Source organism: Eretmochelys imbricata, chromosome 13 (genome assembly GCF_965152235.1).
Source record: "Eretmochelys imbricata isolate rEreImb1 chromosome 13, rEreImb1.hap1, whole genome shotgun sequence".
Lineage (NCBI taxonomy): Eukaryota > Metazoa > Chordata > Testudines > Cheloniidae > Eretmochelys > Eretmochelys imbricata.
The window spans coordinates 24,852,919-24,877,882 of NC_135584.1; the positions used below are offsets into that span (position 1 = coordinate 24,852,919).

Genomic DNA, 24,964 nt, shown 5'->3' on the forward strand with positions numbered 1-24,964 from the left:
CAAGCAGGGAGTAGGTAACACAGCCCAGGGAACTGTGGGAAGGCACTGGAGTGCACACTGCTGAGCAGCTGTGTTAGCAGCACGAGTGCTGGCAGAACTCAGGGTCAGCTAGCCTGGGTAAAAGGGGACCACACTCGAGAAAGCGTGTGGGCAGGAGTCAGAGTAGGGCCAACATTGGAGTAAGAACCTGAGTTAGGACTTGTCCTTGCTGCACACAGCATTCTCCTTACCGCAGCAGCTGGTGAGAAGGAGAGGGCTTGGATTACAACACCTGCCCAAAGCGTTTGCTCCTAAACCTGGCTGGGTGACAAGCACATGGACTGAACAGAAGCAGCTTCTTCGAGGGCTTCTGCCCTCAGGGTACCCCCCCACCCCATTGGGAGGAGACACACTGCATACACCATAATGATGCTGTGCGGGCGGTGCCGGCTGCCCAGCAATAAGCCAAGCAGCTTCTAAGCGGGGGCGGGGAGGGGCAATTCTCATCCGCAGTTTAACTGTGGGTGACGAGCTGGATGTGTGTGCCTCCACCTACCTAACTGCAGCCACCTCATACAGGGAGGCTGGGCTTCGGTTTAGCTGAACGTGTGCCCCATTATTCACGTGCCCCATCTCCCACGGCATGTCTAATGACCACAAGCGGCCAGAGAACGCCAGTCCTGTGGCTCAGCAGGGGAAAGACAGGTACCCTACACAAACTGCAGCGAGACTGGCCACACCCTCTGGGGGCTGGTCCGAGCCTGTGGAACGAACTCCCCCCAAAACTAAGGATCATCTCAAACCTCTCCATTTCCCGCTCGGTGGGCATTTCTTTGACCTTACCTTCTCTAACAAAAAGCAACAGATATATTTAGATTAAAAAAAACCACACAGCCTACCAAAGCAAGACACTCCTCTGCACACGCTTCTCCCCCTGGGGAGAGGATGAGAGAACAAACATGTGCCAGATGTCTAGTCGCGTAACCTAATGGACTCCTGGAAGGTGCTCAGATACCACTGCGATGAGCAGAGAACAGAATTCCACCACCATCCTACAAACTGGCAGTGCCCATTTCAAGGCAAGTGGCATGATAAATATTAAGCAAACAGAGCTGATCAGTGTCGACTGCATTATGACCAATAAATAAAGTACCAGCACAGACCCTCTAATTCATGCACAATGTCCCAAGCAGACAGCAACAGAATGAGCTTCGCCTGTGTCATAAATATTAAAGGAAGGGTAACCATCTTTCTGTATACAGTGCTATAAAATCCCTCCTGGCCAGAGGCAACATCCTGTTACTTGTAAAGGGTTTAACTAGCTCAGCTCACCTGGCTGGCACCTGACCCAAAGGACCAATAAGGGGACAAGATATTTTCAAATCTTGTGGGGGGTTTGTTTGTGCTCTTTGTTTACGTGGTTGTTCTCTCTTGGGACTGAGAGAGGCCAGACAGAAATCCATCTTCTCCAACGCATCCTAATCCAAGTCTCCAGTATTGTAACCAGTATAGGTAAGCCAGGCAAGGCGGATTAGTTTATCTTTTGTTTTATGTGAATTTTCCCCGTGTTAAGAGGGACTGTTTTCTGTAACTTTAAGGTTTTGCCCAGAGGGGGATCCTCTGTGTTTTGAATCTGAATACCCTGTAAAGTATTTTCCATCCTGATTTTACAGAGGTGATTCCTTTACCTTTTCTTTAATTAAAATTCTTTTTTTTAGAACCTGATTGATTTTTCATTGTTCTTAAGATCCCAGGGTTTGGGTCTGTGTTCACCTATGCAAATTGGTGAGGATTTTTATCAAGCCTTCCCCAGTAAGGGGGTGTAGGGCTTGGGGGGACATTTGGGGAAAGACGTCTCCAAGTGGGCTCTTTCCCTGGTCTTTGTGTAAGACGCTTGGTGGTGGCAGCATACTGTTTAAGGCCAAGGCAAAGTTTGTTCCTTGGGGAAGTTTTTAACCTAAGCTGGTAAGAACAAGCTTAGGGGGTCTTTCATGCGGGTCCCCACATCTGAACCCTAGAGTTCAGAGCGGGGAAGAAATCCTGACAGCCTGATTCCCATCTAGCTACATACCTGGGAGGGGGAGAAGGGCAGCGTCTTCACCGGGGTGCTCTTGGGCGTCATGCTGTTACAGGAGTCTATGAAGGAATAGCTGGTGTTCTCCGTGACGGGCGAGAGGGAGATCTTCCTCTTCTTCTGCCTCTTGAGCACCGAGGGCGGTGTGCCAGAGCTCACCTCTGAGCGGGGGGAGATGGGGATCAGCTCGCCCTTGCTGCTTTTGCTCAGGTCTGAAATGGTGTGGCCATCCAGGCGATACTCCGTCACATGGGGTACAGGAGCTGTGGGCTTGCTGGGGGCTTGCCTGACCGGGCTGTTGCTGCTGCTGTCGCCAGCAGCTGGATCCTCAGGCAAGTCAAAGTGAGTCAGGTCACACCACCCATCTGGGTCCTACCAGACAAGAGAGACGGTTAGAAATGGCCAAGAACGAGCAGCGTCCTGAGCCGCCACAGGACACAACCTCACAGACCAGTGCAAAGGCAGGGCCTAGCAAAAGGCTCCAATGACCCTCAAAGGCTGAACATTTGGTCTATAAAAGACGTGGGGCCCAAGTCTGTCTTCCACACCCTATGCAGTCCTTTGCACCAGTGCAAATCAATACGGCAGCATTTTACATCCACTTTGCACTGCTCGACGCAACTGCACAAAGAGAATGGAGAATCTAACCCTTGTAGTTCCCAGGGCCCGCACTGCGCCCTCTGTTGCCTGCAGGGACATTTCATTTACATGCTACATAAGGCCAGGGCTACACTACAAACTTCTGCTGGCAGAGCTCTGTCAGCCAGGGCACGAGGAGGCGTGATCCCTGACCAACACAGCTGGGCCAGTGTAGTCACAGTTACACTGGAAAAGCTGTTTTTTTGCCCAGATAGCTTGTTTTACTCAGGAGCATGGGCGGTATAAGCTAAACCGATATCAGCTGCGTTCACACGAGGAGCGCTTTGCTGGTATTCCTACACTAGTAAAGCGCTCCTCCTGTAGACATTGGCCCTTCTGAAGGCAGTGGCATCCTGCAATACATTTTAAGATCAGCAAGGCCAAGAAACTCAAAAATTAATTAAAATGAATCCCCCACAACAGACTTCAGTTTGGGGCTGCATTTAGCGTTCATGACAGTAACAGACTTAGCAGCACTAGAGACTAGGGGTACGTCTAAACTATAGAGAATATACTGGCATAGCTACGTCACCAGAGCTACACCAGTATAACCCCGTAGCCTAGATCAGTGGTCCCCAAACTTTTTACCTCGTGCCCCCACCCCGTGGAGCTGGGTGGCACTCCCTCCCTGCCCCCCGTGGGGGCTGGCCCCAGCCCCACCTTCCTGAAGGCTCTTCTGCATCCCCCTCTGGTATAGGCACAGCCTATGCAGACAGAAGGGGTTTTCCCATCGGTGTAGGAACACCATCTCCCAGAACAACGGTAGCTACGCCAACAGGGGCATTCTTCTGTTGACAACGCTGAGTCGAGACTGGTTAGGGGGTGGCAGCTATGTCAACCAAACTTTTATGTGTACACCATGCCTAGGAAAATGCAGACAGTTTCTCTACAAGGCTGAGATTTTCAAAGCTGTGTAAGAGAACTGGAAGCCCAATTCCCATTCAATGTAATGGGAAGTGGACTCCCAAACTCCGCAGGCACTTGGACAGTCTCAGCCCAAGCTTCTTCCACGAAGTTCAGTCAACACCCCTCTCTTCTGCCTCGCTTCCTGCCTGCTACTTCAGTCCTGGTCCCCACACAGCTTTGCCAATGGAAAGGACAGTCCTGATTCAGTCCTTCACTTCTTGCCCCACATCTGCATGGATCCAAATGGGGTCATGTTCCCCCCAGTCTAACATCCTCCATGAATAGGAAGGTCAGTCGGAGAAGCTAGTTGCCTGGAAAGCTGAATAGGGTCCATTTTAAACAAGATGGCCAAGTCCCATTGATATTTTTAACCTAACTCCTCTGTGACATGCTCTGAGCAGCAGCTGTGAGGCAGGCTGGCCAGGGCTAGCCAGTCAATCACATCCCTGTGGGAAGGTTTATGCCAATAGTTCTCAAACTTTTGTACTGCTGATCCCTTTCACATAGGAAAGGGTGCGGCCCCTCTTATAAATTTTTTTATATATTTAACACCATTATAAATGCTGGAGGAAAAGCGGGGTTTGGGGTGGAGACTGACAGCTCGCGACCCCCCACGTAATACCCTCGTGACCCCCTGAGATGTCCCAACCACCAGTATGAGAACCCCAAGTTTAGGCTTTTGCTGTGTAACTGACTTCAGGTTGAAACAAACTGAGGACTAGATTGGGACTTGGGTTGCAGCCTTGAGCATTCCGGGATTGAAAGCAGGTAGTGAGAACCCACAACAAATTGCCAGAGCCCAAGCCTGGAGTCTTTAATCACACAAGCAGCCCCACTGAAACCAACGCATCGACAAGGATCGTTTGGGGGCTGTGGGACTGGGCCACACCATTTGCCTCCCTCTCAGAGGTGTATATTAGGAGACAAGACATCACTCCCCTCTTACCGATTCCATCATGTCCAGAGCTTCCGTAAAGGCCGGTCCTGAAGTCAGACTCAAGTAGTTGGCAGTGTCAGCTGCCCATTTGTATGGAAAGGTGCCGTCCGGCAATGTGTCTTCAGGTGCCACGTCCTTTGGGGCCCCCTCGGCATTGTCCTCTGCCAGTGTTGCAGCCGCTTGCTCAGAGGGCAGCTCCTGGAAGCCAGCTGCTTCCTCCTCACTGGCTTCTTCCTCCTTTATTTCCAAGGTATCAGCAGGCCAGTTAGCATGTAGGTTTTTCTTTGAAAACACAAAAGCCATATATCAAAAGAACGCTAAGGTTGCAAAATCAAGCTCTCAGGGGTTAGGGAGTGCCAGGACTGAGGTCCCCCGTGCAACCTTAGTTCAGCCCCCTTGTGCGTATGCATTGTGCTGGAGTCTTGTTAGCATCATATGGAAAATCTGTGGCAGAGCCAGAAATACAACCCAGCTCCCTAGGCCCCAGTCCAGTGTCTTAACCACAACGGAATTATCCTTGTTCGTCTTACAGTCCTCTTCACCAAACGGAGGAGTCTTGTAAAACAATCAGTATGTGATCATGTAATTAAAGACTGTGCCACACTGCACACACACACACACACACTGAATAACTGAATTAAGCTTACACAGGCACCCTCACATCAGGCATTTCTTAACTTTAGAGAGTATGACTTAATATTCTTTTAATGTATATTTTTGTAAGTAATTTCCTAGGTTAAAAAAAAAAAAAAAAAACGATACCACCACCCCCCCCCCCCACCCACACAAACATACATCATCAGCAGGGTTTGTACCCAGGCTCTTCAGATCCACATCACAGACCTCTCCCACTTGAGCTCAGAGAACCAGCCTGTTATCCTCTCTATGGACCAGCACTAAAGGACGGAACATGCATTGCACCAGTGGCTTACACAACTACTTTCTAGACAGGAGAAGAGTTTTGGAATCAGGATTCTTGAGTTCTATTCCCGGCTGACAGCGTGGCAAGCTAGTGGGTACAGACAGCACAGCCAGGCACACAGCTTTGGCACATTCATTCTGAAGGGCAACATGGCTGTGGATTAATGTCTCTGATCTGCATTAACAGAACAATGCACACCTCACCATCAACCAAAATGCAAGATCTTCCACTGCAAGATTTTATCAGCCAGCTGGTGCTGTACCTGGTTCCCGGCACTCTGGACACTTTGGCTTTCTTCGCCCTCCACTTCCACCAACAAGTACAGGGACTCAGAGTCTTTTGTTTCACTGAGGAAACCTCCTGTGTCCACTTTCCGTTTGATGGTGGAGTTCCAGTGGTTCTTCACAGCATTGTCAGTCCTGGAGAGAAAAGCCACAGTCAATGTGCATTTTAGAGGTGATGGCTCCTGATGAAATTAAGAATCCATATTCTCAGCATCCCTCAGATACACATATTTCAACAGCATATCTGACTCTTAAGGTATTAACATCAGGCAAGGGCCCTACCTCCCAGGCAGCAGCTTGGCAATCTCAGCCCAGCGATTCCCCAGAACTTTGTGAGCCTCAAAAATGATTCGGTCCTCCTCCTCCGTCCACGAGGACTTCTTCACCTCGGGGTTCAGGTGGTTGTGCCAGCGTTCCCGGCACTGCTTCCCCAGCCTGCCTTTCAGGTACTTCGCTATCAGTGTCCATTGCTTTGTGCCGAATTTTTTAACTAATTCAATTACCTTGAAACAAAAGGAAAATTAAATGAATGAATGGGTATCAGGTGCACTCGTTTTCAGGTTTGCTTTTTCCACCTTCAGTGTCTCTACAGGGACCCGTGGATGCCACAGTGAGAAGAGTTCTGTCTAGAGGAGAGTCTGCATGAACCCATCACTCAGACCCGGGGGCATGAGTCTCCTTTACTCTGCACCTAGAGTTGTCGCTCACACCAGTGCCACGTGTGTGTAAAATGCTGCCATTCTGTACTGGCAAAAGTCACTATGCCAGGGGCAAGGAAGAACTCTTCACGGTACAAATGTGGGTGATAGATTTTAAACCATGTGCCCATTTCTGATCAGGTCACATGTCCTGAGGCTCCTCCTTCCATCTGTACCATGGGGAACGTGACTGCACTGACAAACTCTGTCCTCCTCCTAGTTCTCTCCCTGGTCCAGCAAGACTATATCCGCAGCATGTGAATCACGTGAGCATATTTAAAACTCTGCACCCAGCTATAGTGCCAGTGTGGGCAATCTGAGCTCTAATCACAATTAAATTACGTTAACTAAAACAAACCAATGTAGACACCCATGCTAGCCCCAAGTGACCATGCAACCTTGTTTTTCGCATCTTCATTCCACCCTGCCCTGTGTTACATCTGTCTGTTGTTTTGATCCTCCCTTGATCCTCTATGCACTTTGGGGCAAGGAATCAGTCTTTATTGGCTCTGTGAAGTGCTGTGCAAGCTGAGAGCACTATATTTTTATAGATATATATATAGAGAGAGAGAGAGAGAGTAATAACGTAGGCTACTCTCTGTATTTCTCCCCAGAGACCCACTTGGCTGATTAAGAAGCAGGACTGAAGGGCTCCCAGATGAGTCCCCATCCCATCTAGCCTTCCTTGGCTGACAGATTGTTGGCAGATTTTTATTTTTATAATGCCAAGCAAGGAGTTTTATAGACATCAGATGACCAAGTCCCTGCCCCAAATCACTTACAATCTCGTATAGACAGGCAACACACCTTGCACAAGCAGTCACAACTCCCACAGAGTTGCTGGGGCAGAGATCAGCTGCAATGTAAAAGGGGGCGGAAGAACATGAGGAAGCAGGTATACATGGTGAAGCAGCTTCATTTACCCAGTCTGGCAGAGACAACAGCGGAAGGAGACAAAGGGAACGTCCTGGTAAGTAAAGACGGCGGAGTCTAGGACACACAAAGGGGCACAGACAAAAAGGGAAGGAGAGACGCTGACAGAAGTGGAGTAGTGGAGGGCCCCAGCAGTGATGAGGAGGAGTCGTAATGCAATGTAATGTGAAGGGACCTGGTCACAGATGCAGGAAAGGCAGCAGATTTTCACAGTGACATGCAGGACAGAGCGTACAGGCAAGCACCAGGGTGCACAGAAAGGAGGAAACAGCAGGAAGCAGCGTGAGGTGAGAAAGGCACAGACAAGGGGTTAGCAGGGGAGTTGGACAGGAAAGGGTAGATCAGAAGATACCGAGGCAGAAAAAATGACATGAGGTAGCAACTGTCAAAAACGTCCTTTCCTCCCACTGCTAGCCCCCAAGTTCACACCTTGCTGGATCATTGCTCAAGCAGTGTTGTATGGGGAGAGGCGGTCTTTCAGATGAGCAAAGCTCAGGGCATTTAGAGCTTTACAGATCAAAAAACAATGCCTTATTATGCAGCTCAAAAGCAGTTAACTGAGTGCACAGGAGGGTATCGAGTGCTGCTTTTTTGGGCTACATGTAAAAGGACTTCCAGACTGAAAATCCAGCACCTTTCGTGTCCTCCACACAGAGCAACGAACCCACTGACCGTGACGCTGCCACCAAGTTACCTTCTGATCCTCTTCCTTGGTCCAAGGCCCTTTAACCAAGTCTGGATTCAACACCCTCAGCCACCGGTACTGGCACTGCTGATCGGTGCGGTTCTGTGCCAGGGAATTAAGAGCCATGAGTTAGAACAGAGGCCACAACGACAAGAGCAACACAGAGCAACTGAGGGAAACCTTCCATATCGGGCTGGCCATTTTATTTTCAAAAGATAACCAGGCTAGGAGTGGACAGCTCAGGAGAGGGCCAGGAAAGGGACCCTGCCACAATTCACCTCACATCAGTGGTCAAGGGTGGTGATGATGTGACGGCGGAGATTGTGAGAAATGAGATTGGCAAGTTCTCAGCCCTGTTCCCAATGGAGGTGTCCACACCACAAACACACACTGGCCCCCTTGTGAGCCAGGTCAGTAGAGATGGGCCCTAGAGACCAAACGCCTCTCTCAACCTTACAGACGGTCCCTGCTGATCCTGGAGCACAATGGCAAATGCATGGGCAGGGGAATCCTGCTCCGGCACTGCTGTCTTTGTCAGGTGGATAAACAGAAGACTCCAGTCTCTGGAGCAGGAGTTCTCAAACTTTTTTTTTGCTGGGACCGCCTTTGAAAATATTTCAGGCTGTGACACCAGCCCCTCTGCCCCGCTCCACCAACCATGACACCTTTACTTCTGCACTGCCGCCAGCAGCAGTGCAGCCTTCAGAGCTGGGAGCCCGGCCAGCAGTTGCGACCCCTCTACAATAGTCTTGCGACCCCCTTTTGGGTTGGGCCCCTCAGTTTGAGAAACCCTGCTAGTGCCACCAGCCAGCTTTGAAATCCCACAAACGCAGCCTCACTCACTGCCTCTGCCATGCTGGGGCATGGAACAAGTTTACAAACAATCCCCTGCAGAAAGAGATTCTGTCCAAACGTGTCAACTGCATCCTTAGCATCAACCCTTCAGAGCTTGCTCTTCCAGTTCCCAGAGCTTCAGCCAAATGCTCCCAGCTCCTCTCTCTCCAGCTCACACTGCTCCACGGGAGCTCCCATCCTATGTCACATTGGCGACTGGAAGCTACTCCGACAGCTACTAGTCACAGATGATGCCCATGGAAGTAGTCCCCTCCTAGCTTAGCACTTCCCATTCTTGGAGGGTGAAACAGACCAGTCTTTGCGGGCAAGAGTCAGAGGAGGCAAGCAGTGGGGAGAGGAAAGTTGCTTGAGCCCAGATCCACCCTCACCACAACCCATCTTGTAGAGGACTCTGCCCGCTGCAGGTAAGGAGGTTGTCTACCAGCCAACCTCCTTCCCTTCCAGCCTGTGGTGCCCCACAGTATAGCTGCTGCTATACACAAGGCTGCTGGCTCAGCTTGCCATCCCAAGCTTCTCTGCCCAGCCAGAGGGTGCTAAGGGACCTCCTCACCAATGCTGCCCTCCATGTGGCCACCTGACACATTCAGACTGGAAATAAAGTGTACGTTTTTAACACGGAGAGTGAATAACTTTTGGAACGTGTCAAGGGTTGTGGTGGATTCTCCAGCACTGACAGTTTTTAAATGAAGATGGGATGTTTTTCTAAAAGCTTTGCTCTGGGAATTATTTTTGGGCAGTTCTCTGGCTTGTGTCATACAGGGGTTCAGACTAGATGATCACAATGGTCCCTTCTGGCCTTGGAATCTAGGAATCTGTGATGAGCAGGGGGCCAGGAAAGAAGCTCGAAACCAGCAGTTCAAGAAAATGAGAGACACCCAGCACGGGAGTGGCTGACTATTGACAGGGCCCCCATGCCATGTGCTACCATCTCTACAGAAGGGAATGAGGTTGGCACAAAGAACCCACCAATGCACAGAACTTGAGCATGTGGTCTATACACACACTTTTGCCTTATGCAGTCAAAACAGGGTCTGTATTCTAGTGCACCAAGCGTGGGAAACTGCGACAGACACCCCCCGAGTTCTTATCCCAGCTCCTCCCCATTTCAGATGGGTTAGTTATTCTCCCACCCTGCAGGGCTGCTCTGAGGGGTCAATATTATTATTTGTGTTAGCACAGAACTTCAGAGCCACAGTAAGGAACCAGGTCCCGTTGTGCTAGATGCTGTACAAACACAACGCTAGCTCACAGCTGCAAAGCACTTTGGGCACAAGAAGTGCCAAAGATCCGAACTCGCCCCGTGCTGCCTGCAGCTCCACTTACGGGAAAGTGACTTGCCAAGAACTTCCAGTCGCTCTGTCCAAACTGCTTCACTAGCGTCTTCAGCCATTCATCCTGCGAAGAGCAAAGGGGTCAGCTTTCACCCCACAAGCACAAGATGCTACAGCCATGCTATTGTACAAGGGACACATCACTAAGTATAGCAGCTGGAGAGAGAAGGGCTTGAATCTTTGTCCTGCCATTTATAGTCATGTAAAAAAAAACAAAAAAAACAAAAAAAAACCCCAACAACCACCCAAACCCATCATCACTCCAGCTGTCTGTAGCAATGCCCAGTTGGCAGGATTTCTAACCTGGGCCATAAATGGCTGGCATAAGTTTTTAAGCACACAGTCCCAGTCTACACATTGAAAACAAGCGTTCAACCACTGTAATTAAATACTGCTTTGGCCCACCTATGTTCTAACATGGTTTGATTCAAACTGCATGGACAAGGCCAAACTGTGCTCCAGTCAGTGTGTTTTAGGCCCCATAGAGAAGTAGGCTGAAAGCCGGTCTAGGCTGTTGGATTACAGCGTGGTAGGCCCTTGACATGGCTCAGACAGGGCTGTATTTTGCTGGGCAGACAGGGCTAAACCATGTTTTAACTGCATCCACCACACCATGCTGCAGCCCTGCCCTTTGGGCTCAGAAAGAGCTGTTGTAGTGTAGACAGTTCACCCTACAGCTTCTCTATACAGGAAGTCCTGAGGTGCCCTAAAGAGCAGGCCTTACACCTACCTCCTCTCTCCCCCCACCCCCAGTCACTCTATCCCCACCCGCTCAAAGAGACAACACACATTCCCTGTTGTCATCTACCTCTTCGTGAGTCCACTTGACCTTGCACCTGTTCTCCCGCTGCTCTGGCACGTCTGAGTCTGTGTCCTGGTAATGCAGTTCATCTTGCTCCTCACTACACAAAACCAAGAGCATTAGTTTTGTTTTATGAGAGATGCGGCAGCTGGAATAAATACCACAGTGCAGCCCAGAGCTCTGACTCTGCTCCTGGGCCTTTTCACAAAGTTTTGGCCAAATTTCCCAAACACAGCTGCCTCACCTGAACAATCTAGGTATCAAGTAATTACCTGCAAATAGGGGTTGCACTCTCTGCTTAGGAGAGCATCTTTGCAAATCAGCCTCTGTTATTGGCAAACAGTGTCAAGGAGCACAGCTCAACTCCTGTGACAGAAGCCACAAAGATGCATATGGGTTACAGAGATCCCTGGGGTCTGGTATTTATATATCAGTTCACCTAAGAGTATCACGTAAAGTCTCTACTGAAAGCTGGTGTCACACTGGTTGTGTTGCCTGTGGTTGGTAGAGGTGGGGAGCTGACTCCTGGCAGGCCCTGGCACAACTTCTTCTCGGTAAAGACAGGTGGAAGTGAGGCACCTCAGAACCCCGGGAAGAGTCAAATCCCCATCCACCACAGGGACAAGGACCCTTTAAAAACTAAAAAAAGATATGCAGCTTTTTACTTTTAGAGAGGAAGGATGGCCAAGTGGTTAGGGTGCTGGCCTACTACTTGGGAGACCTAGATTCTCTCTGCCGCAGACTTCCTATGTGACCTTGGGCAAGTCGCTTAGCCTCTCTGGGTATGTCTACACTGCAGCTAGGAGCATGCCTCCCAGGCCAGGTAAAACAGTGGTGTGGACATTGCAGCAGAGGCTCAGGCTAGCCACCAGAGCTTGGACCTAGGGGGTTGGGTAGGCTTTGATTCAGGTGGCTAGCCTAGGATGCAACGTCCAGAGTCCATGCCCCTGCGTCTGAGCTCAAATCACTAGCTCGAGCTACTGCAGCGTCCACACTGCTATTTTGAGGGAGCTAACTTGGCTCAAGTCTGTCTACCTGGGCTGGGAGTCAGGCTCCCAGCTGCAATGTAGACATACGCTCTGTGCCTGTACAACAGGGTAACAGCACTGCCCCACCTCATGGGGTTTTGTTAGGGTAAACACATTAAAGACTATGAAACACATCGATACTACCATAATTAAGTACCCAAGGGAGTTAGGTCACCAGTTCAAACCCAGCCAAGGTGACAGTGAGATGCTTAGGATCAGTGAAATAAGTAGCAGTCACAGCACACCAACTGTCTAGTTACAGTCAAATACTCTGTAAGCACAGACCACCTCTTCATGAGTGGCTCACATTGCCTCCATGACTGCAGCCCACCCCCCCTTCTCTCACGTTGGTGATTACATGCCATCGATCTCCGCGACAGCTTCGTAGTTACTCACATCGAAATAACATTAGGGAAGTATTTAATATTATTTACTGGTTTAGGAGGAGCAGCCACCAGCACCATGTGACCAGGCAGCTCTTCACAGGTCACAGTTTGAGAGCCACTAGCCCAGTGCAAGCCTTTTGCTTTATTTTGTACCCATGTCCAAGCCCAGGATGCAGGCCAGCCTCCAGCTCCCTTATTCAGATAGGTAGAGCAATTGGACTTGATTCCATAGGCTTAAGAGCTGTAATTTTTATTGAAGGAGGGAGGAAACAAATTGAACTTTAGATTCCTTCTCAATATTTAGGGAGCAAGCAGCTTTCATCTAAGCACACAATCTCAGACTGAATATGGGTTAAAAAAGAAAGACAAGATATTGGGTAGGCCTGGTCCTTACACCTGGAGACTAATACTTTTTGATGAACCACTTAGTCTGTGTTATAGTATAGCTTGGTTTGCCTGTAAACTATTGTCTTCATCACAGTAACACACCCAGAGGCCAGAAACAAGACCAGGGCCTCATTGGGCTGGGTGCTGCTCCTACCATCTGATCAGTGACCGTCCTTGCCCCAAGGACTTTTTAATCAAATTGGCACCTTTCACCAGCTCCAAACTGACCTGATCACCTGAGAGTCAAAAAACTTTTTGTTCCATGCCAGACATGGCTGCTCCTCTCCCCACCCTCAAGTTTTGCAAGCAGGCCATTTTAAAGCAGCACTTTAACCCAGATCCCAGGCTGCCCTCCACTCTCTGATAGTCTCCCCTTCCTAGCAGTTATGGGGAGAATTATTCTGTGCATTACAGATTCCCCTGCGTGTCCCCCATAAAGGGGAAAGGAAATGGTGGGAGTGCATTCTCTCCCCTGAAATACCTGGGAGGGGGTGAATGGGGAAGGGGGGTGCAATGCAACAAACCCAGCTTGCCCCTCAGGGCGGGCACGAAGCTCGCCCCTTTTGCATGAAACTTACCCGCGGGTCCTGCGAGCCATCCTGCCCCTTTGTGCATTAAAAACATCAATCGCGAGAAAATCGAAGGGGCTCGCCAGGGGGGTGCCGCATCCCTTGGCCCCGCGGCCGGCCTCTGCCGGGGGTACAGCCCCGGCGCGCCCCGGTTAGCGCGCGCGGCGGGCTGGACGCGGGGGGAAGCTCGCGCCTGCCCGGCGTACAGCGCAGGAGGCAACTTTCCTATCTCGCGCCAACTCCACCCCGGGGACCAGCCGAGCCTGCGCGAGAGCGACGAGAAGCGCAAAAATAAAAGGAGGGAGAGAGGGAGGGAGGAACAAAAAAAAGCGGGGGGGAGTAAAAGAGGCGCGCGCGGGCCGCTTGCAAAAAACTCCTTCCCTTTCTCCTCCTCCCCCGCCCCCGACTCTTATTAAAGCGAGAAATAATGGATGTGAAATACAGACATCAAAGGACGGGTGCAAAATACAGGCGTCCATGTCCAACTAGGCGTGCAAAAAGAAATGCATGCATGCATCAATGCCTCGGAACGGCAGGGACCCTACGCGGGTGCATCGGATCTGCAAACCCAACGTCTGTTAGTTCCTTAAAACTAGGTGCTCTCGTGGGGGGTCACCGTCTCCCTGTCAGACTTAGCAGACTTGAATGTACTTTGCATGGTAAGGCACCAATCTTGAAAGCTGACCTACAGAGACAGATCTCTGCTCCCAAGCAGAAGCCCCATTGATTTTGTGGGCTTTCATCGGTCTCCTCTCTCTCTTCCTGTTATGGCCAGGCTCATCATGCCTCGAAGACACAGCCTTTACATTCAGTCAGACTATTAAAACTAAATTCACGCAGGATGCCAATCCCATTGAAGGCATCTGGGCTACAAGTCAGGAGACCTGGGCTCTGTTCCTGGCTATGTCACAGACACACTCCGTGACCTTGGCCAAGTCATGTAACTCTCTGTGCCTCAGTTTCCCCATCTCTAACACAGGGATAATGATGCCTACTCACTTTTGTTAAGGGCTTTGAGATCTACATGTGAGAAGAGCTACATATGTGCTAAATTACGGTTATTCCAGGGCTGAATATGGCCCTTGTTCTCTGAGTAAACAAGAAGCAGCTTTCTATGTCAGGCAACAGAAGATTTTCTCCATTTGTTTAGAGGGACGTTGTGAGGATTAATTTTTGCACAGTGTTTGAAGATTAGAAGTCATATAGAAGAGAATATTATTTCTATTATTACTGTTACCAACATATGTTATTTGGGATACAGGTGGATTTACAGAGGGAAGACCACTAAATGGAAGTGATTTTATCTTCAGAGGCCCATGCCTGCAGAGATGCATTTGCAGGGATGTTTACCTGCATTTTGCTAGGCAGCACTGAAGAAGGAGGGGTAAAGAATTGCACTCTTCTACATACAACGTCCTACGTGTACCCTGAATGACTATTTAATCAGAGCAGACACATCTGTAGCCACTCCAACAATACTATAACAAAGACAATAGCTAGTGTAAATGTCTATACGGACAAGTTCACAGACAAAGGCTTTGATTCAGCAAAAGACTTAAGCACATGCTTAAAGTTAAACGTGTTTAAGCGCTTTGCTGAATCGTGCCTACGTGATCAAACAACGGAACCTCCATTTCAGATTTGCAGCATGAAGGGTGAATAAGGTTTAAAAGGAGAACCATCACGCAGCCATATATAAAAGCAGACCATCATACCCCCATCCTTCTCTGCCATCTCTTAACATCCATTCACAACTGCTGACAGCAGTCCCCACCACCTCCAGACAACCTGCCCAAAAGACAGAAGCTCATAGAACATGTTAAAGACCCCCATGGCACAGTCAAAATACAAGGTGGAAGAGTCGGAAAGAGAGGCGCCTTAAATCCATGCAAGCAGACTAAAAAACACCCATATGTGTAAAAGGGAGAGGTACCTTGCGTGCTCAGGTATGCAGGACACTGGTTTGTTTAATGGGTACCCAGGATAAAATAACTGAGGAGAGGATTCACATTCATCACTGATGTAATTGCAGCAGCTCCCAAACTTGTCCGTGGACCACTTTCTGGTGACCTTTGGAGAGCTGGCTGGTCATATGCTGCTGCCTCCTCCTCTTTGTTTCCAAGCCGCTACATCACACTGAAGACAGCTAAAAACACATCAAAATACTTTCCCTATGTTGCTTTTCCATGTAAACAGCTGCTGGAGTTCTATGGGGATGCTACAGGATTGTGAACAGAAGGGAGCTGGTCTGCACCTCTCCAAAGGCAAGAAGAGGAGGTCTGCATAATCAGAAACGGGAGAGGAGACAATTTCTCCATTGAGATGTGGGTTCCCCAATGAAAAAGTTTGAGCAGCCTGGTGCGGTAGGTTTATCTCCTTTGGGAGCACATACCGTCATAGGACTAACCATTGCCAGCAGATGGCACTGTTGCTCCTCACAAAAAGAGTTGCATGACCACATTGATCTGGTTCAGAGCTACTCCAGCAGCTGTGTGTGTGTTGGGGTTATTTCTATTTTTGTGCACTGCACTCAGGAGTTCGCTACCAACCAGCTCTCGCAATCAGTTCTTATTTCTGATGCTTGATTTTTGTGAATTAGTGTCTCCCCAAGAAGTCTATAACAGCACCAAGTAGACAGGCTAAATATAAACCCTGCAGAACTATTGGGTTATTCCAATTCTGATATAGGCTGCCCTCTGCTTATAGGCCCTGGTCCTGCAGAGACTTATGTTTAACTTTAAGCACCCCCAATGAGTTCAATGGGACTATTAACTGACATGCATAAAGCTAAGCATGTGTGCAACTGTTGGGCAACCTCCCCCAAAGCAGCTTCAGGTTGGTTGTTGACAGCATCGTCACCGTCAAGCTGAAAATCCGCCTCCTCCCAAATTAGCTTAATAGGAAATGACAAGGACCTGCTAACTAATTACCAGTGCTACAAAAGCAGCATCATTGCACCAGTAGAACAGGAGTAAGGGTTCATGAGAATTTCTGCAGAAACAAGAGGTGAGTAGTTCCTAGAAGGGACTCTTCTCCCCTCCTGTTATTTTTCAAATATTAGTGATTTGGTTTAGTTAAATTTTTCCTTAGAGAGAAGACTTCTTGGCTTCCAAAAACTGCCTGTATGGTCATGTAGTATTAGAGAATTTGTGGATTTTACTCGCTCCCTCTTATGTTCCAGGGGATCTTCAAACCTAGTCAATGTCAAAAGTGAATTAAAATCAACCTCTGGTCATGCACCTGCTGCCTCCCTAGCCCATCTTCTGTGTCTTGTGTTCCTTTCCTGATGCTTCTTAAAAGCTCCTCTCTTCCCTCCCTTCTCCCCCCACCACTTCCTATGTAAGACTCACTTACATGTGGGTGAGTGAGTTGAAGAAATATGGAAACAAACTAGTGTTGTAAAAAGTAAGGATAAATTATTGTGACTGCAGTTGGGTGTATCATTCTACTGACTAGAGTGAGCTTCTCTGTAAGCACAACTCACTAGCCTGTGGACTGGGTGCAGAGAGAATGTATAATATGTGGATTAGTGAGACTTATCTGGACCCAATCACTTTCAGGATTAGGGCCTAAAAATAAAGAAATGTTGTTCTCTAAGCTGTCAGTGTCAGAAAGTGATCTACAAAATCTCTGAATTTGGTATTCTTTTAACTAGAATAATAGCTGGCTAGTGTACTTGTGTGTGGGGTGTTCAGGTTTTTTTTAATGCTCTCCTGTGTGGGGGAGAGAACTGTATTAGGACATTCTTTCTTCTTCTCTTCCCTGCCCTGTCACTATCAGTTTCAACCATGGTCTCAGGTGTGCACGTATGCCACATCTTGGTTTAATATTCTCAGTAAACTTATTTCTAGGACTAAAGTCCTACCCTGGACTATCTGAATCGGGGCTTTCTATATTGGATCTTCAGCACAGCCGATCAGATAGACCTTTCTTGCTTTACAATCATGATCATCCAGTCTGACCTTCCACATAACACAGGCTAGAGAATCCAGCCAGTAACTTCTTCATCAAGTCCATAATGTCGGTTTGAGCTCAACCATCTTTTAGCAAGACCACCCAGGAGGCCAGGATAGTGTACAGCTTCTGGGAAACAGCAATGAGCTCTTCCTTGAGTGAGCTCTCCCAAGTCCCTACTGAGCAGCAGTTCATGTGACTGCCCTTTCCCATGTGTTCTGCCCCTCTAGCCCACTGGAGGACCTCAGCTTTGTCATCTAAGCTGATATGTTGAATACTGAGCTGCCCTTAAAGAGACACTGTCCACCAAATGTGGTGTGTGTGTTTTTTTTTTTTTTAAGCTTGTTTGTTTTGTTTATTTATTTAAAAAAAAATCCAGCTCCTGCTATGGAGCCTCTGGTACAGGGTTGACTTGAGGTTTTAATCGTAACCTCTTTAGAAGGGATTTTCCAGCTCCCCTATCCAAGGGCCTCTTTGGTAACAGAAGATGTGCACAACACATTGTTTTGTCTAGTCAATGTCAGGGGAATAGAAAGCTTCTTTCTAGCTGAAGAAAGCTGGTCATTTTAGGTGTTGCGTGTAAACTATTAGTACAAAGCTTCCAGACAAATGTGATCTTAAAGTTGACTTGGTCCCCCAAGGAACACACTGCCTCTAAAATCCACATAGCCAGAGGAAAAGCCCTAGCCAGCACATAGGAATTCCTGGTCTACTCTCTAGTCTCGGGTAGTGGTGGGAGAAGAGCTACAAATGTTTCAGTTGCAGGGTAACCATGTAGCAAGCAGCCCCAGTGGTGTGTGAGAGCCTACTGCACAGCAAACTGCTAAAGGGTCTCTCTGGCATCAGACCCCAAGGACAGAAAATGAGCTCTCCTCTGTAGGTGTTCTAAGGAGTCCCCTCTCCTTAGTCTGACTTTGCTTATAAGAATGGTGGGACACAAGGACTGGAGCCATTCAAAGCCAACCCTTACAGGGGAACTAAAGCAGTATGAGTTCCTGGGGTAAAAAGTATCTTCAGGTGAGCTTTACTAGCTACAGCTAATGCTCATGAACCAACCTAATGCTAGAAATGGCCAGCTGGCAGGACAGTGGTGCCATTTGTGAGGTGGGAAGAATGTAAACAATCTTCCACCTGTTAACAACCTCTACCTCTCTATCTGTCTAGGACCATCAGTGTAAATCTTAAGGCACTCTACAAACACTAATTAGTCCATCCTAATGATACCCCTGGGAAACTAGTATTGCTCCCGTATTACAGATGAGGCTTAACACTCTTGTCCAGGTTCATTGTGGGAGTTTGTCTATCCCTTTGCTCTCCTGGCTCCTAGTCCTCTACTTGGATGACCTCTGTCTGCCAGGGCTGCAAAGATTGGCAATGGGTGCTGTTTCAAAACCAACTGAAAGATTTAAATGCTCAGTTGGAAATATAACTGAGGAAGGTGGGTTTATAGTAACCTAGTTAATGTCAAATATAAGCTCAAGGATGAGGCAGGCATGTTTAAAGACTGAAAAGCTTCTGTAAGGCCTGGTCTATGCTAATGTTCTACTGGTGTCAGGGGTTTCTAACCAGTGCAGTTATACTGGTATAAACCACAGTGTGACTGCAGCTATATTGGTATAAAGGTGAGTAGAGCTTATTTTGTTTCCTGAACCAGAAACAGGCCTACTGGTGTAAAGTCCCTGGTATAATTACATCCATACTGTGGGGTGGCTGCTTTAACAATACATGGGGATAGTTAAAGTAGTCAGACCTGCTCTGCTCTAGACAAGCCCAGAGTCAGGACTCTGGAAAAGGAGCCCTGTGAAGGACAACGTGTTTTCCCTCTGTCAAGGCTTCCTTTACTCACAGGGTGTGTCTGTTGGATGCAGCAGGACAAGACTGAGTGACTTAGTGCGGAGATCCTGTGATGTCCTCCACCCAGAGGAGCAGTACCAATGTGATGTTAAAGGAGATCTTGGAACATGGGTTTGTGGCAGGTGCTTCCAGCTGTATCAACTTTTCTCCAGGCATCAGCTACTACTTGGAGACTGACAGTACCTCTAAACCAGATGCTTGGGATGGCATCCTTGACTTGGAGAACACAACAAAAGGTAGTTCTCAGCTTGTCCTCAAGTGGCCAGAGTCTCTGAGCAGTTGTGTGAAGGGTGACCTGAATTGTGTGACCCAGGGCCTTTGTGATGGTGGTCTTGCTTACTTCTGCAAGACCCCCAGTATTCCAGTTGCCTTTGACTTGTCCAGTGTGGCTTCTGAATCCAACAGCAGAGTGAACTCAATAGTAGATGTATTTTGTGATGCCAAGTCCTCCACACCATGCAAGGAAGAAAAGCTCCGCAAATCAATGGACAACTTGCTCTCCAAAAGCTCTGAGATAACAACTGACTTCTCCAGTCTCAGGAAACCACCTCCACCCATCTGGGAGATCTCTGAGATACCAGCCCTGCTGGACAACACTCTTTCTCTGGATGCAAGTGTAGAAGAGCTGAGGTCACTGGGATCTCTGAAACCAGATACCCCATCTCTGGAGAAATCTGTCTTTGCTATTGCTTTGGCATGGCCTGGTGCAGCTACCAAGAGACCTTATGCTCCTGGCTTCAGGTCTCTCAGTTACGATACCCAGGGGAGTGAGCCAGAGCCCTTAGCTATGGCTCACTGCATGAAGCCATTTGACTTTGCTATCCCCTCTCTGACAGATGGAGTGACAAGCCAAATGGGCCACAAAAATCAAAACTCCTCAAATGAGAGAGGAAAGGAGTGATCTTAGCTCAGCGTGATGGCCAAAGCCAACAGGCTAAGCACTAAGCTCTCTAGTGACAATGTTACTTGGGATTCTCTCTGGTAATGCATGTGCTCTGCATCATAGTGCAAACATAAGTGATACATGGTCCAGGGTGTTTGTTGCACAAGAGGCTAGTGTATAAAGCCTGACTGGAGTTGGGGGTTTTCATCTGTGTCCAGGAAACTAGCTCACCTCATGGCAAATCTCTAAAGTCTCTTAACAAATAGTTTCAGCTGCAAATGGTGGGAACCATCCTGGGTGAGGCTCTATTGCTGTGATGCCCTCTCATCTCCACCTGGGAAAGGACCTTTTTTTTAAAAAAAAAAAAAAAATTCTAGTGTGGAAACTTGGTAGGGGCACTGCTGGGTGGAGGAAGCTGTTCTGAATTCCTAGATAAGCTTGGTGGGTCTTTTTAAATTAACTGGATGTTGACTCTTGCTCAACAGAACTTGATTTGTGACCTTCATATTGACCAGAATGCCTTGTAAAACTCTCCTGTCTTAATTGTTTGTAGTGTGCAAATAAAGAGAAGAACTCAATCTTGTGCATAGCTATTACTACTGGACAGCTGGCATGCCTCAAGGTAATGAGACCCTCTGCTCCTTTTGCTCAGGGAACACAACGCTATTGTTCTCCTTCAGCTCAGCTGTAGGGGCATGTTCCCATTGGTAATATTTATGGGGGAAAGCAGCCAGCTGTTAAATAGGTACACTTAATCTGCAAATCACTCTATCATGCAAGAGGCTTCAAAAATAAAAATACATGAACTAGAATACCTGACAATGCAAGATCCTAACTTAATTGACCATACTGAAAAAATGGTGGAATGACCAGTCAATTGGCTACTCTAACTGCTACATAAAACGACACAGGAAGGATGGATTAGGTCAGAGTTCAGGGAGTAGCACTATACCTACAATCTTGGTAGAATGGAGCATACAGCACAAACTGAAAGGATACATATACTTGAAGTTTCTGCACAGGAGACCAAACAGAGATCTAAATCTAAAACCAGTAATTATGGGTAATTAATTGTAGGTGAAATGTCCCAACAAGACAATACTTAGAAGTAATTGTTTCAGGTGAGGAGAACAGCTCATTCAAAACATGAGCCTATTTTCAACCTAGCCTAAACTAATTGGCTGAGTCACTAAAGGGGGATCCACAAAGAGATTTAAGCCTTGACTCTCACTGTTGTAACACTTCACTTTTTTGATGCTTAGAAAATCAAAGGAACAACACTGATCCATAAGCCACATTGACCCCTAGGCTCCCTATACAATGAATGCAAGAGAGGGGCACCTAAGAATGAGCCACAAGAGCCAGTATACCAGGTGCGGAGCTGCCTGAACTAGCCAGTGAGAGAGATGGACATGAGAGGTCTAAGTGCTGGAACTATGGGTGCTGCAGCACCACCTGGCTTGAAGTGGTTTCCATTATATACAGGGTTTACAGTTTGGTTATATGGCTCTTAGCACCCCCCCACCCCAAATTGTTCCAGCATCTGTGATGAGGGCTATATACTAAGCCCTTCCTTCTCTCTGAAATACAGAGATACCTATCTCTGCTTCCCAATCTACAAATGGGAACCAGCTGCCTGATGTGAGGGGGTTTAGGCACCTCATGCATTTCTTGTGGGAATAAGTTTAGCCACATGCCTTGCTTCACATAATAGCTGGAGGAGGCGGTGATGCCACCTTGACACCTAGCTTGGTAGGTAGAGCACTCTGGGGATAGAGGAGACTTGGGTTCAATTCCCTTCTCTCTGCCTGGGGGGGAGGAAGAAGTTGAATTGGGGGGGGGCCTCCAGAGGATGCTCTAACTACTGAGCTATGGGATATTCTGAGGCAGAAGTCCCTTAATCTTTCCTGTTCCACTGTGGATTTAAAAAGAAGTGACTAGAGCGGGGCACTGGACCTTGGCTCTCCTGCCTCCCATGCAGGTGCCTGAACCACTACTATAGTCATTCTCTCTGGCCCAAGGTCTGATCCACTGTGGATGAATATTTAAATAGCCATTAGATGTGTGAGGGAGACAGAGTCCTTTGAGTTAAAAGCCATAAGGGGGATAATCACCTCCTCCAAATAAAAGTTGGTTCTGAATGGGATGTGATCCTGTAGGCATGCTCACAGACTGCCTACAGGATTGAGTCCTGCATGTAACTTAGGTGGCCAAATGCCTATCTTCCCCAGTTTGTGTATTGTTCTGGGGCTTTGGGAGGTAGGCATCTGGCTGCCTAGAAACAGTGGTTCTCAACCAGGGGTACATGTACCACCACCACGACCCCCCTCCCCCCCCAGAGGGAAAAGCTCATCTAGATATTTGCCTAGTTCTACAACAGGCTGCATAAAAAGCACTAGTGAAGTCAGTACAAATGAAAATTTCATACAATGACTTCCTTATACTGCTCTATATACTCTGCACTGAAACAATTATATTCCAATTGATCTATTTTATATGGCAAAAATGTGAAAGTATGCAATTCCAGTAACAGTGTGCTGTGACACTCTTTTTTTGTATTTTTGTCTTTTTTTTTCTTGTTGTAAGCAAGTAGTTTAAGTGACATTAAACTTGGGGGGGGGGGGGTGGGTATGCAAGACAAATCAGACTCCTGAAAGGAGTACAGTAGTCTAGGAAGGTTGAGAACCACTAGGCTAAAGGAAGGCAGTAGTACATCTGCTCAGAGGCAGAAATGTATAGGTTTAGTTAATTCAGACCCTGAAAACTCAGGTGCTGAATGAGTTTAGGTACCTACTGCAGTCAGCAGCAGTTCTGTGCCACCAAAACTGCATTAGGTATCTAAGTACCTCTTGACAGGTTTCAGAGTAACAGCCGTGTTAGTCTGTATTCGCAAAAAGAAAAAGTAGTACTTGTGGCACCTTAGAGACTGCTCAATTTATTTGAGCATGAGCTTTCGTGAGCTACAGCTCACTTCATCGGATGTTGCATCCGATGAAGTGAGCTGTAGCTCACGAAAGCTCATGCTCAAATAAATTGGTTAGTCTCTAAGGTGCCACAAGTACTACTTTTTCTTTTCAAGTACCTCTTGTGGACCTGGGCCTAAGTGTCAAATTAAACTCCAAATCCTTTGAACCAGTGTTTAAACTACCACTGACCTAAAAACTTTGAAAAGGGAAATTTAACAAAACACTTCAAGTCCCTGAAACTACAGAGAGGAGAAGCCCTCTGTAGTAGGGGACAGAACACATTTATACAACAGATGGGCTGGAAGGGCAGGTTAGTACCTGAAACTACTTGAACCCAGTTTAACAGATTATAAAGTGATTGCCCCTCTAAAATGGGAAATATTTCTTTATTCATTTCATCTTTAAATTAGGGCATGATATTTCAGAATCTACAGCCTTTTGTCCATTACTTTAAGGTAGCAACTAGATAATGTCATTAACACTACACCCCACTTTGGGCCAAGAGCTAAACTACCCTCTGGCCATTGAAATGATTGTTCTAGAGGGGCACCCTCTAAGCGCCTGAGCTGGAATCTGGGCTATGCCAAGCAAGGCTGGCAGGTAGAATAACTTCACATCTCTGCAAAATCTAGTGTGTTTTTGTGTAACAGTTTTACACCCTAGATATTTGGAACAGGATCCAGTAGAGTTCCCAATAATTATATTTAGTGGGGTTGTGCTTCTGAGGGGAGAGAAGGGAACCCCTTCTCCCCCCCTTGTCTATATCACTAAGTGAACTGTTACCCTCAAAGCTGTAACTCTGGCAAGAGGAGCCAGCCCTGCCCAATCTCAGCCTTGCTGAAGGAATCTCTCCTGGGTTGATTTTAAGGTCTCTCCCCGACTTAAGAGACATTTAAAAGTCTTATTCCGGACTCTTCGGCATCTCTCCCCTACTTGATCCCTGCTCACCTGCCCTGACTAACCAATTTAACTCTCCTAACAGCAACGGCCTACAGCAGGACTGGCCCAGCCTTAAGGCGGGACTAAGGCCGCAGGGGCGATACAAGACATTTACACAAAGAAACAAGATGGCTGACCTCACACTAGAGCATTACCCCGGCGTAAAGCTTAGCGGGGGCTGCCTGGTTTGTGAACTAAAAGGGCCGGGCCCGGGGAAGGGAGGCTAGCGCACAAGCAGCCGGCTCGGGACAGCAGCCTGGGCGGGGCACGTAGGAGGGGCTGACGGGCGGCGTGGGAGAGGGCAAGAGCCGAGGAGGGAAATCTGAAGTCGGCTTGGGCCTGCCGGCGGATAACGCCTCCCGTCCGCAGGAGCCCGGGGAAGCGGATCCGTGGGCTGGGGGGGTGGGAAGGGCGTTTGCGCGAACATCCCGCTGTACCGCTGAAGGGAGGAGGAGGAAAAAAGGTTTATACCTCATTGAATCCACCCCTCCACCCCTACCCCGGCTCCCTCGGCCGCGAACCCGGCACGGCTGGGCGCAGGGCTGCACGTCTCACGCGCACGAGCGGGGCTGGCACGACACGTGCACGAGCCCGACCCCCCTGCTGGAGACGGGGGCGGGCGGCGGTGGGGGCGTGTGGGACTCTCTCGCTCCCTCCCTTCTGGCCCTAGGGACACAACCCTCGCCCTCCCCGGCAGCTGGAGCGGCGGGGGGGGGGAGAAAATGCAGTTACCTCAGCAGCGCCCCGGGGACCGCGTGAGTGGCGGAGCGCCGCGGGAGAGCAGCCATGACCGGCTCAGCATCCTGCAGGCTGAAGTGCTGCGAGCCCGGGTCTCTGCCTTAGCTCAGCCCCGAGCAAAGCCCGGCCCGGAGACGGGACGGACGCGGCATCCCGAGACCCCCCCCCCCCCCGCCAGTGCCTACACGTGGGCAAGGAGAGTCAGCCCGGCGGCG

General features: G+C 48.5%; 1 protein-coding gene across 2 annotated transcripts in view; it reads right to left on the reverse strand.

The window, feature by feature from the left end:
* The window catches only part of MYBL2 (MYB proto-oncogene like 2), a 41,790-nt gene extending 16,826 nt beyond the window's left edge, over positions 1 to 24,964 (reverse strand). The window contains exons 1-8 of one of the 2 annotated variants that reach the window (XM_077831937.1): positions 24,744 to 24,964; positions 11,052 to 11,145; positions 10,236 to 10,307; positions 8,067 to 8,159; positions 6,024 to 6,244; positions 5,720 to 5,876; positions 4,545 to 4,817; positions 2,051 to 2,425 (exon numbers count right to left, since the gene is read on the reverse strand). In XM_077831937.1, coding sequence (XP_077688063.1) covers positions 2,051 to 2,425; positions 4,545 to 4,817; positions 5,720 to 5,876; positions 6,024 to 6,244; positions 8,067 to 8,159; positions 10,236 to 10,307; positions 11,052 to 11,145; positions 24,744 to 24,799 — 1,341 coding nt within the window. In that variant the 5' untranslated portion in view covers positions 24,800 to 24,964. Of the gene's footprint in view, positions 1 to 2,050; positions 2,426 to 4,544; positions 4,818 to 5,719; positions 5,877 to 6,023; positions 6,245 to 8,066; positions 8,160 to 10,235; positions 10,308 to 11,051; positions 11,146 to 13,424; positions 13,569 to 24,743 lie in introns of those variants that run through there. The other variant, XM_077831938.1, reaches the window with a different exon arrangement.